The 12819-nt window shown below is 36.5% G+C and overlaps 1 protein-coding gene across 7 annotated transcripts in view; it reads right to left on the bottom strand.

The window, feature by feature from the left end:
• Positions 1-12819, bottom strand: part of PRUNE2 (prune homolog 2 with BCH domain) — a 133146-nt gene that overhangs the window by 106385 nt on the left and 13942 nt on the right. For all 7 annotated transcript variants that reach the window (XM_038123556.1, XM_038123549.1, XM_038123552.1 and 4 more), the window contains exons 2-3: positions 793-897; positions 134-336 (exon numbers count right to left, since the gene is read on the bottom strand). In XM_038123556.1, coding sequence (XP_037979484.1) covers positions 134-336; positions 793-897 — 308 coding nt within the window. The remainder of the gene's footprint in view (positions 1-133; positions 337-792; positions 898-12819) is intronic.

Genomic DNA, 12819 nt, shown 5'->3' with positions numbered 1-12819 from the left:
TAAGTTTCCTTTTTTTTGGGTCTGTGTTAACATAGCAATATCAATATTAATACAGAAAAAACGTAATTTTTGAAATAGTTCAAACTCACATAAGTTCAAACTCACCCACTTCAGTGTACATAAAACGCAATACCTTGTCAGCATGTTGCTGTTCATAAGAGTTAAAGACAATTTCCCTTCAGCATTCAGCTGATGCAAATTGATTTCATCTCGGAAGATATGGAATGACTCTGGGATTTTCAGCTCATCCAAAATAAATCTTGTCTCAGTGAAGTAGCTGAAGTCTTTTCTTGGTATGTTCAACACAGGTAAGCAGAGAACATCAGGAGGACTGACCTGTAACACAGGTGTGCATTTGTGAGAATTGGACCTGTCTTTCATCAGGATGGTATTTTAACAGAGTAAGCAATTAGAAACTGCCTAGATTTTCTGTTTCAGGTTTTCTTCCCTTCACTTAGTTAAAAGAAGAAAAAAAAAAGGTATTTCACACTTTTTTTTCCTTCCCCTGTCACTATTTGTCTCCTACAGAGTACCTGAGAAACCAGGAGAGGAAAAGGATAAAGAATGAAGCAAAGGACTGATTTTCTCATGTTATTCAACAGGCCATCTAATAACCACACATTTATTTTTGTATGGAAAGAAATGTTGATTATTTGTCTTTTAAAAACTCACTTTCAATAATAACAAAATCATTGTCTAGGAAAAATATTTTTACACTTGACTAAATAATAAGATGTCTGCAACAACCTAGAAAAAGTGAATTAAGACCACTCAGTCAAATTTTTCCATTACCTTGTCTAGAAAGTAGGCATAGGCCAGGGTAGAAATAAGTGAATCCAAATCACAGGGTTTATTCCCAAGAACAACATGGACTTTTTCCAGGCGTTTGCTCCTGTTCTGTAACACATTAGAAGACAATTGCCATGAGTGGAAACAATGACAAAAAGTCAAATGATAAAAGTTCAAAGGACAAGTTAAATATTAGGCTTTGTACTCAGTTGTAGCATTTTTCACTAGTGGCTGAAGGAATGGACCTCCTGTCCACAGGAAAGACATTCCTTGACTTCAGAGCTCCCAAGAAAGCCAAGAACTAAATTTCACAAGACACCATAGTTTAGAACCCAATGAGGTCTGAATCTAACAGAAGTCCCTTTCACAGTCAAGTAACAGATAAGCAGCAACTTAATGTACACATGGAAAAGCTTTCCAAAACACATCACAAATCCATTTAGAAAAACAGTCCAAAAGAGTGTAGAAATACACAGCAAATAATATGTAGCAAGTTGTAATTTTACTTTTACCCTTTTTTCTTCCCTTAGCTGAAATCAGTAAATAGACAAAGTAACCTTTCACCCTGAATCTTCAGAAGCGGAACACAGCTGAAGTACTCTGCGCTTTGAATTGTTCTCACTTAATAAAATTAAGAGCCTTCCAAACAAGAGGAAAAGAGAAGACAAACCTACTGTATGAAAGCAAAGTATTGACGGGAAGGATCTACCTTCTTCATAGTAACACACACACAACATATAAGACTAAGTTTTTCTCTTGTGCACGTCATTACTTTCAAGCTAGCTGCATGGAAGCATTACAGTTTATTTACTTTCAATGCTTATTAATTGGTGAAACACATGTGACTGATGCTAAGAGATGTTTCAGAAACAAATACATGAAAGTAAACATTTTTGTTGTGGGCATGTACAGGCTGATATACTTTCTTCTACTTTTAACTGGAATTCTGGGTATCAAAATTTTAATCTTTCAACAGAAGTATATAATTATTACATTACCCTTAATAATTATAAATGTGCAATTTTTCTTAAGCTAACCTTTTTTCTCTATGCCTAGTCTTAAGTCTAGGTGGACATCAGGAATAAACTTAAGTTCTCTTTCCCTTAATGCAACACAGCCATCAAAATATATTTGGGAAATAAATCCAGGAGACAGTCTCCATTCCCTATATTCTCTCCATTCCCAGGAAAGACAGCTTACTGAAGAATACAATGACTGGAACAGATACGTTCATTTATGCTGTAAGTCTTCACTAGCAACAAACTGCCTCCATAAGCTCTTTTCAGTATTATTTTTGTAACATGTTCTTCTGCAGCATGCATTTCTGCTTGATTTGCCAAGATAAAGAATGAAAATGAAGCTCATGAGCTCATCCTTTTTTTAGTACCCTCTCAGTAAAGAATTTCTTCACAATACCTAATCTAAACCTGCCCTTTTCCAGATTAAGGCCATTTGCACTTGTCCTGTCACTATGCATCCTTGTCAGAAATCCCTCTCCAGCTTTCCTGTATTTCCCCTTTATGTAGTGGAATGCGGCTCGAAGGTCTTACTGTAGTCACCTCCAGGCAGAACATTCCCAGCTCTCTGAGCCTGTCTTCCTAGGAGAGCTGCTCCAGCCCTGTGATTGACTTAACGGATCTCCTGTGGACTCCCTTAGTTCCATGTCCTTCCTGTGCTGGGACCCCAGAGCTGGATGCAGCCTGGCAGGTGGGGTGTCATCAGAGAAGAGCAGAGGGGCAGAATCCCCTCCCTCCCCTGCTGCCCATGCTGCTTTGGATGAAGCCCAGGACACAGCTGGCTTTCTGGGATGTAGGAAGGCACACATTGCCAGGTTATAATGAACTTTTTCTCCACAAATACCCACAAGTCCTTCTCCTGAACGCTGCTTTCAGTCCCTCACCACCCAGTTTGTGTTTGCGCTTGGCATTGCCCTGGCCCAGGTGCAGCACCTTGCATCTGGCCTTGTGGTTCATGAGGTTCACCCAGGCCCATCTCTCAAGCCTGTCAAGGTCTCTCTGTGGTAGTGACAGTGACCAGCAATACCTTTCTCTCCACCTTTACTGCTTTAGGAAAGGAAGGAAGCTCTTCACTGAGCTGAATTTGTTTCTCTTCTCCTTCCACTCTTGAAGATTCAAGACACATGATTTCACCAATATTTCATTTCCCCATATGCAGCTAAATGAATGGCTTTTTAGCATCTTACTATTGTTCAGTAATAATAACCCTCCAAATACTCTCCATTACACATTGTCCATAAATGCAACCCTGAAGTATGCCATCCAACCATACTGCTTATCTTACATGCCTGAGACTGCTTCCTCTTTAACCATCTCAGATACAACCAGTTTGCTTAGTTCACTGCATGCTAATCAGCCATCTTCAGGAAAAGCAGGTACGTGGATCTAAGGCTTCCTCTCACAGGTCTTTCCAAGCAAAAACCTGGGCAGAGGAAACTACAATCCAGAAGACAGAGATCCATAAGCCCAGGAAGGCTTAGCTACAGTAGGACTACAATTTGATTGCCTCCTGCAGTCACCACAGCTAAACCTGAGAGGAAACATGAACTGTCAATATCTCTAAGAATTGAAAAAATTTGGAGGCTAATGATGAAGCTAGAGCTCTTAAATCAAACTACATAGGAGATCAGTGATTTCTCTTCATGATGATGACTTTTTGTTTAGCTAGACTAAAGAAAAATTGTAAAATGCACAAACACTGGATGACTGGGATAAAATTAATTAAAGAAATTACATGTCATTTTCAGATGGCATCAGTCAGGATAACTCAATTTAAATCAGACCTGCATAGATTAATGTTCACTTGCTGTACTCAGGAAAGAGATTTATGATCATTAGGCTACTTCTGTAAGAGATCTGATTCTCAGATATCTACTATGAAGAAACTCTCATATCTGTTCAGTTTTGTTGTCTATTAATACATAAAAGCATTAGTAGGACAACTGCATCTTCATGTAACTGCAGTAAAAATACCATTTACTGGTTCCCATCTGCATCAAACAGCTGATATATTCAAACATACTGCAATACTGCCAATTGGGTTTGTAAATATTTTGATCAGGACATGTTAACTACAGCGACTGATCAAACTATAATATTCCAGTCAAAAAATTACATTGTCTCTACTTTTTTTCTTCTGCTAATAGAGAAGCTGAAGTGATCTTGCAAGGTAATAAACACCGAAGACTCACCCTAGTATAAGCAGGAATGCCTACAAAATGCTCAATGCAGCATTTTGTAGCAAAAAAAACCTTTTCCATTTCCTCCATACTCATTCACCCACCCCCACAATCACACTGCACAAATACACACTCAGCAGCCACAGCCTTGCTTTCTAAGTCATTATTTGCTTTTTGCATCAAATTTCACTAGTTCTGTCCTTAAACTGTAATGAAATCACTGCATTTTACTGCATGGAATGGGACAGCACTTGTCAAGCAAAGCAATTCTTTGAAGAAGAAACAATGCAGCTTAACACAAGCAAATCAAAAACAGAGAAGATGCAGAACCACACAATAATATACAGTGTCAGATACAATACTGAAAACTTTTCCAGCCTTGTGGCTGAAGTACCAACCAGGGGGTACAAGCTTCACAGACACAGCTCTCCTAGAGACACATAGGGAAAAAATTCTAACTGTTCAGACAAAGGCCAAGACATCAAATAATCTGTCTTTCAATATTTAAAGTAATCAAATCACATGAAAGAGGATTTCTGTACCTGAAATTCTACCTTCAAACCAGAGGTACAATTTATTGAGTAGTCATTTTGGAGCGCAACTTGCATTTACCTTAAAGTAACAAGCAGTATTATGCTTCCAGCAGCCTAAGGGCTTTTAACATGATTATACATCTCTGTTGTCATAGAAATGGTTTTAAGCCAAAGCAAAGTTAATTTAACATTTCAAGCAAAGTTCCAGTTAGTTAACTAAGTCATAGTCTTTTCAAAAGAAAGCTTTGGTCTTGAAAAAAATAGATGGTCTCTTATTCCAAAAAGAGATATGAGAATCCTTGTTTTCTCCCATTTCTGAGGTCAGTCAAAAACATTATTGCATTTCTCTGCCCCTGTAGTTTCCCCTTTATCATGCAGAGTATATGACACATAGTAATCTAAAGTACTAGCTGTTGAATACCTGGTTACATAAGGATTCTTCCCTAAGAAACACAACTGTAGTCACAAAAATGTCAAGTGGGACATATGTTTTAACCATTACCTATTGATAAAGCAAAGTCTTATTTTAATGGCCTTAGGCTCATTAAGAATATCACATTACTCCTCTTGCAAAGACAAAACAGGTCTCCTATGGCTGAAAAAGGAAAATGTTCCCAGCACAATGATTATTTAAGCTTGACTTAGCAGTACTTCAACAGTCTGTCAATGGAATTCTCTATCACAGAAGTTACTAAAATAAAAATCAAAGCCTCCTTTCATTTATGCTGCATTATTTTACTCGTTGTTTAACCTGTCTTACACAGGATTAGTGCTCTCACCTAATAACTGAGTATACAGCACACAGAAATTCAGCTTAGAAATTCAGCACACAGGAATTCAGCAAAAGAGCAAGTTATATTCCTATTCCAGGTCATCTTTAATGCTTAAAGTCAGTCAAATTTCCATCTCAAGCTACATAACTCCTCTTCCCACTTCCTCTCCACTTGCCACTTAATATGCAGAAGTGAGACTAGGATGCCTAATCAAGATTACAGGACTTGACTGTATTTATCTCCCTTAGGAATTGTTTGGCATAATATGGGACCAAACTGTTCTTTGAGATATTAGGTACAAAAGACTTAAAAGTAAGGAGTACACTTACCCAACGAGCAGAGTGCCCCTCGGGTAAATATATCAGCTCTGTGGTGCATCAGGAGGTGAGAGGTAGCAATAAAGCCCTACCTCATGCAGTGAAGAGGCTAAATAAATAATACAAAGAAAGTGTATCTGAGAAAAAAAGATGGGTTTGTTTTGATGAAGGCAGGGGAATGCAATCCAAACAATGCAGTTAATTTACCTGCCTCTCACAGACTTAACATCTGACCTTGGATTGTTAAAGTTTAGGTGCTTCTTTAAAATGAAGGAAGTAACTCTGCAACTCAGAATGAATTTACCAAGAGTCAGGCAGCATTTTAACACTGCATTTTATAGAAGCCTTTGGAGTCAAGCTTTATCTTTCTTAAGTCAGTGTAACCCTTAAGTGATGGGCACCAAGCTGAACATGAAACCATAGCCTGAAGCCAACAACTAGAAGTATCATTAGTGAGCAAGAAAACCATAGCTGGAAAAGGTGATCAGACCAAAGTCACTTCCACTTCTGCCTTTTTTGTTCAACAGGTTTTTTATCGTACCATAATTCTAAAATGTCTTTGATTTTTTTACCCATTCTCTAGTAAGAATGATGCTGAAAATACACCAGGTTTTTTTCTTGGCTTTTGTTTTTTGAAGTTTTTAAACTTCAGCATTACTTCAGTTGCTCTCTCTTATTCCACACTGAAAACCAGACACCTATTCCTCTGTAGCAGCCAGTACTGCTCTGCTTTGCCTGCTCTATACATCATTCCACAAAAACTCCTTTATTATCATTGGCAGCTTCTTTTTCCATGAGGGAATTCTATGATTGTACTGTGTTTTACTCCTTCTGAAAAGATAAATATTTGGTTGATTTGATGTAAAAGCTGAGCACAGAATAAAAATTGTAATACTGTGCTTGTTAGTAAAATGACAGTGCACTCAGAATAAAACCCGACTTTAAAAAAAAAATCTATGTTTTATTTGCAATGTTATGAGAATAGAAACATATGCTTCATTATGAGAATGCACTTTTTATTCATACAGTAATTAGTTATGTCTACACTGTTTAGATCTCTGAATTGTCCTCACTACAACACTAATATCAGAGCCACAGACTATCACAAATGAGAAACACAAAATGCATAATTAAATTCCTGTATTACTTTTAACAGGCATATGATTTCAGTGTAGTGCTAGTCACTAATAAAATTATGTTGCTTTAATGACTAATGCTCCTTTTTAAACAGATGACACAACAGCAATAGAAATTTTTAAGTAGTTTATTTAGTGAATTCATCTGGGTTCACGCTAGGGAAAGAGACTGTATGTTACCTCTTGAACACATATGCAAAGTATGTAATACATAGATCATAAATTCCACATATGGAGTGAACCTCTTTCTCTGATCATTTGGGCTGTGTCCAAGTGTCCAGTCTGCTCATGAAATCCAAAGAGGTCAACAATACAACGACCCACGGAACACTTCTTGGAGCAGCCTGAAACCACCTTGATCAATTTGCCTAAGCAAAGAATCCAGCTCAGATGTTCTCCACCATGACACACCTCCCCTTCAGCATAACCACAGAAGAATAATCTTTGTCAATACTATTGAACTAACACCCTCACATAGGGTCTTCTCAGTCACTCATGGTCCCTTCCTTTTGCACTGGCCTTCTTTTTCCAGAGCAGAATCATGCAATAACGTGCTACTGATGTCTTCAAAGCCTGACATATGAGATTAAGGAGCTGAGCCTCCATTTCATTTCATCATCTTATACCACTGCACTTTTTCAGAAGCCAATAAGCTTAGACGTATCAGGTATTTTGCCTCTACAGTCCCTACAGACATTCCTCTTGTGATGGAAAGTAGACTCCACAGAGCTTTCAGACTTGCTCTCAGGCGGCAAAGTATGTTTCAGCATAAACATTACCCAAAACCTTTTCTGAATCAGACTTCCCCATCTATCCCTGAAGCATTAAGAAGACATTTAAACATACTTCCTTCATACCATTTGGCTCACTGCAGATTTTTGCTGTGTTTTAAGCACACTATTGACTGCATTAAATAACCTCATAATCACATCTAAAGGCTTAGTGATATAGTGCCACCAATATACTAAAATATATGATAAATGCAGTCAGCATTTTCCATACCATATGCTTGTAAATGTTATTCTGCAGGGAACCAATTAAAACTATAGAAAATTTGGAACACAGACATATGGAACAAAACAAAGCAACTTATCTTGTCACCATGGTGCTTGCTCAGTACATCGATTAGGGAATGGTGATATTATAGGACAAACAAATGTCACTTTAATTAAAGTATGCTGAAAGGCAATATACAATAGCAATCTAAAACATTAGTTTTTGCTGCGCTGATGTTAGTTTTCCTTCTAATTAGATAAAGCAGGTAAAATACATTCCTGAAAAAAAAAACCACAAATATTCCTATTTGAAGTAATGCAATACTAGTCGTAATTCCATTTAAAAACTTTCTCTTTTAATATTAAATGAGAAAAAAGGTAGAAAACTGAAATGGAATGCTTGGGTTTCAGAAAAACCACTTTAAATACTGCTGAGGTTATATGATTTTTCAGGGAAACAAGTAAGTTTAAGCAGGGACTTAAAAGTTTTTCTATGCAAATGTTGTGCACCAGGGAAAACAGCAAATCTAATCCTTGTAATCCTACCACAATTCACAACATAAAAATAGCAAAAGAACTGGAAGAAATAACAATCACTTTAAAGCAAAAAGCTATGGGGAGGTAGAATCTTGATTACTTCGTTCTCAAGGCAAGTTGGGAAAGATCGCAGGAAATACGCTCAAACTTGCATTTCCCACTCCTGCCACTTGAGAGTTCAGCACTCCAATAGATAAAGTCCCACAAGGCACCACAGTGCTCCTAAGAAAGACTACAAAAAAAATAAGAACCTTGAGGTCACATTTTTTGGGTAAGACTCCTATCTTACTACTCTTGTATTGTGCCAATGACACCTTGAACTGCCATACATATGATGATAACGCAAACAGTATTTATGATGAATATTATTCCCTCTGAAACACCTCCATTTCACAAGACTTTGTCTGACATAGAATATATCCGTAACTGAGCCATGTTTTTCATTTAATGCACTAGAACAAGCAGTAGTGAGAGGAAAAAAAAAGGGAACTAAGTTAATTCTGCAGTCATCAAATAATGTTCCAGCACAACCAAGATCTGTCAAGAGCCACAACACAATAAACACATCTTCCTCATATAGAGTTATAGGCGGATTGTCACTAACTACAAAAAATCCCCACCTTGAACGGAAGGAGAACTGCAGTAATGGTAAATAGGATATTGATTGCAAAAAACTCTTATCTATCACAGTAGTTCAATTTCAACTCCTAAGAGATATGCTACAGAGAACTGAAGCATAGAATCAAAGAACACACAGAATTAGAAATTACCTCTATGGTAAGCATATTAACTCCTGCTTTAGAAGTATAGAAAACCTTAGAAAAAAACATTTCAAGTGTAATTACAAAGTAAACTAAAGCACTGTTTGTACTTTAAAGCTATAAAACTTTTTTAAGGGTATCACATTACTTCAGTTAATAATTGATAATGAACACAATATAAGAGCTACAAACACAACTTGAAAGTTTTTTTAATTTAAGATTTGGCTTAGTTTCCTTAACTTGCATTAAGGTTTTCACAATGTATTAATTAAAATTTTATTAAGCAGAAGGAAACAGGAGATATAAATTGACAAATTCACATATGAGGAGACGTTAATGACTGATTAAGATATCGTTCTCAATGATTTTTGCTGAACCCTCTTACTTAACACCAAAACGGGTAATTCATCATCCCTGGCAAATCTGCTGCCCTAGCTAATCCAAAAGACAAGAAATATTTTTAAAAATATACGGTTACAACAACTAAAGTAAATTACATTAATATTTCAACTTTCACCTTTCAATATCTCCTAGTTTTGCACTGAAGACACTATCATGTATTTTTAATCTCTGAAAATCACTGATATCTGTGCCCTCCCCCACAGAGGGACTGGCTAGATTGTCTTCAACAGTCAAGCTCTTGGTTTTCAATCAAAGAGGACACTGTCAGGAAAAGAAATTTCCATGGATTCCTATGCCTATTGTAGTTAAGAACAAATGATCCAAAGGTAAGGAGAGGTATGTAAGCTAGCAAAGAACAATGTTCTTCTCAGGCTTGGCTTACTTCCAATAAACCACAGAGCTCAAACTTGCTTACATCTGATTCCGAATGCAAAAAAATCTAAGGTACACCATCCTTCCTAGGTCTTGTCTCTAGTGGGGGTAAAAAAACCTTCAAGCAACTAACAAACAAACAAAAACCCAAAGCAAAAAAAAAGACCCACAAAAAATACCCAAACAAACATACCAAACCTCAAAAAACTAAACCCAAACGAAAAAAACATATCCATCAACAAGAACCAAAACTAAACAATGAACCAAAGAACCCACAAACAAAACCAAAACCCCTATGTCCATAGAAGGGACATATACAAGCCTATGCACATGACTGTTCACAGCATCCAGGCCCAGACTTTCCTACTGGTAAACTCTGAGGAGACTGGTAGGGCACCTAAAATTATAACCTCACCTCAGCAACTAGCAACACAACTTACTCCAACTCACGGACGTGCATTCCGTGCCAATGAGACAATTCCTGTATTTCCAGTCATAAGAATGCTACAATGTGTGAACAAAAACTTCTCTTTATCTTGTGTTCTGTATCAATGTGTTCAAGATATTAAAAGGATTCATTGCCCTTGAAGATACTGAAGCATCCAGATAAACACTTGTCAGAACAGGAGCAGTGGTAGCATTAGAAACTGGTGATGATTTCAAGGCTTTGCAGTGTAAGGTCACTGTCTGCTCCCAGTCTGGTATTTTTTAACTTATTATTTCTCCTTAGTTAATTGCATACATCTCAGCGTATCAAAGGACAATTACACAGTATTTTGTGTAATGTAAGTATTTTTCATGGAAAGAACAAATGGAATTACTACATGTAGCTTCCTTTCCCTTACATGGGAAGCATATACTGGCCTTGTACTGCTGTTGAAAGGGTATCTGTTCACCATTAATGGAATTAGAAAAGTCTGTTAAAAAGAAACAAAGCATAATTCTTTCCTTTCTTTCACCAGCTAAGTAGAACAATAATTTTTCTTAGCATCAGCCAAAAAGGATATGATACAATGGCAATATAATTACATTCACTCATATTTGAACATTTAATCCCTAGGTGAAAACAGAGTTCATATATACAAACACCAACATATATATTGCCACTTCTGAATTAAAAAAGCATGTAATATCATAAAAAAACATACTGACTTAAAAGAGATTCGAGATACTCTATTACAAGATATTAGTAAGGTGTTTAAATTTATAGAAACCCACAGAGGGTTGATGATTTGAGTCATCTTTTACACACAGCAATATATGAGAAGTAAATATTGAGAATGAGGCCTACTTTTAAAAATACACTGCTATACCTGTCTGAGGAGATCCACACTCGCTGAAACAATATGAATTTTACATTCCTGTAAAATTCCTACATTTCTGATTTCAAGGCCAGCCTTACAAATACATTGTAATGACGTCCATTAATTTGGGGAACTAGGATGTTAACAATGATGGCAGTTAGTATCACAATTAGCACCAAAATAAAAAGTGAAAATTTTATTTACTTTTTACTTCAAGCCAGCCTGTATGATATACCAATATCAACATATATACATGTTTTAATAAAAGCACGACTTAAATAACCTGTTTTGTTATGAAAGGTATGCTATGAAGCATTTGGACTGTGTAATATGCCTAACATAACATCAGCAAAAAAAATCTGCAATTCTTACTCTGCTGGCAATTAGCCTGTGAAGTCAATGGGATACAAAGCAATACTTAATAATAAGATGAAACTCCAAATGCTATTTAAAAATGTGCAACACTAGGAAAATTCATAACATAGTTAAATTAAACCTGCACCTAACTGCTCGTCATAAGGGAATTCTCTTTTCGGCTTAAAATGCTTAATTGTAATGCTTCAGTGTGGAAACAACATTCTGAGAATGCAGTACAAAATATTTAAATAACAAATTTTTTAATATATATATATTTAGAAAAAAACTGCCATCAGTTTTGGATACGTTGGAATACTCTGCAAACAGTAGGACACAGAAGGCAGATACCACCTCTAAGTAATTCCTTCATCCATCTGATGATGGATGATACTAAGAGAATGATCAGAAGCCAAAAATTAAACCAGCAAAGTCTCCATAAAAACATTCTGAAATGCAAGAAGGAAAAGGGGAGAAAGGAAAAGGGGGAAAAGTATTAGGTGCTGCATGACAGACCACCTAGTCAAAAACAGAAATAACGTTGTGGCTCAGCATGGCCTTCCTCAGAAACAATAGAAAAAACTTTTCTTCCCACAGATCATTCAGCACCAAAGATGACAGAAAGGGGAAAACTCATCTCTCTGTGACTAGAAACACCCTATTTTCAACTGACATTTGATTCCTTTGATTTACATTGTTCTCTGGCCTCCCAGTACAACTATCTAATTTATGCAGGTGTTTGTGTAAGAGCTAACAAGGAAAAAGACCTATCTACTAAAGCTCAGTGAGTTTGAGCTATTTCAAACTTTATGTATATTGATTTACATTAATTCAATTCCCTCAGAAACATTTAATTATGTAAAGTTGGAACACTCTGTAACAATAGTAACCAAAAAAATGCAGACAAAGATTGGAAGTGTAGTGAAAATAAGTTTCCATTATTCAAGTTAAGATTGCAAGTTTATTTAGACTTTTGACACAACCAGAAACTAAATAGGACACTTCTGCATTCAATAAATTTTACCATCCTACTTTCACTTTTGTCATTTTCAGGGTTTTGATTCATTAGTTGCTATGGAGTATTTGGTTTTTTGGGGGAAAAAGGTGTCCAGGGATATTTTTGCTGGAGTTTTTTGTTTTGGTTGGCGCTTTCTTTGGTTAGTTGTTTTTTTGTTTGGGTGGAGGGGGGAGGGGGTTTGTGTACGTGCACATATTCAGTCCCTAGCGTAGACCCTGTCTTACTCAGCAATCATGTTAAATAAGGTTCTATAATTTTCAGTCATCTATTCTTAACTTAAATGTGTCACACCATATTCTTGTTCAAAACAGTAATCAGTGTTAATGAACAGG

This window comes from Motacilla alba, chromosome Z (genome assembly GCF_015832195.1).
Source record: "Motacilla alba alba isolate MOTALB_02 chromosome Z, Motacilla_alba_V1.0_pri, whole genome shotgun sequence".
NCBI classification, from domain to species: Eukaryota; Metazoa; Chordata; class Aves; order Passeriformes; family Motacillidae; genus Motacilla; species Motacilla alba.
This window is presented reverse-complemented; position numbering and strand designations above follow the sequence as displayed.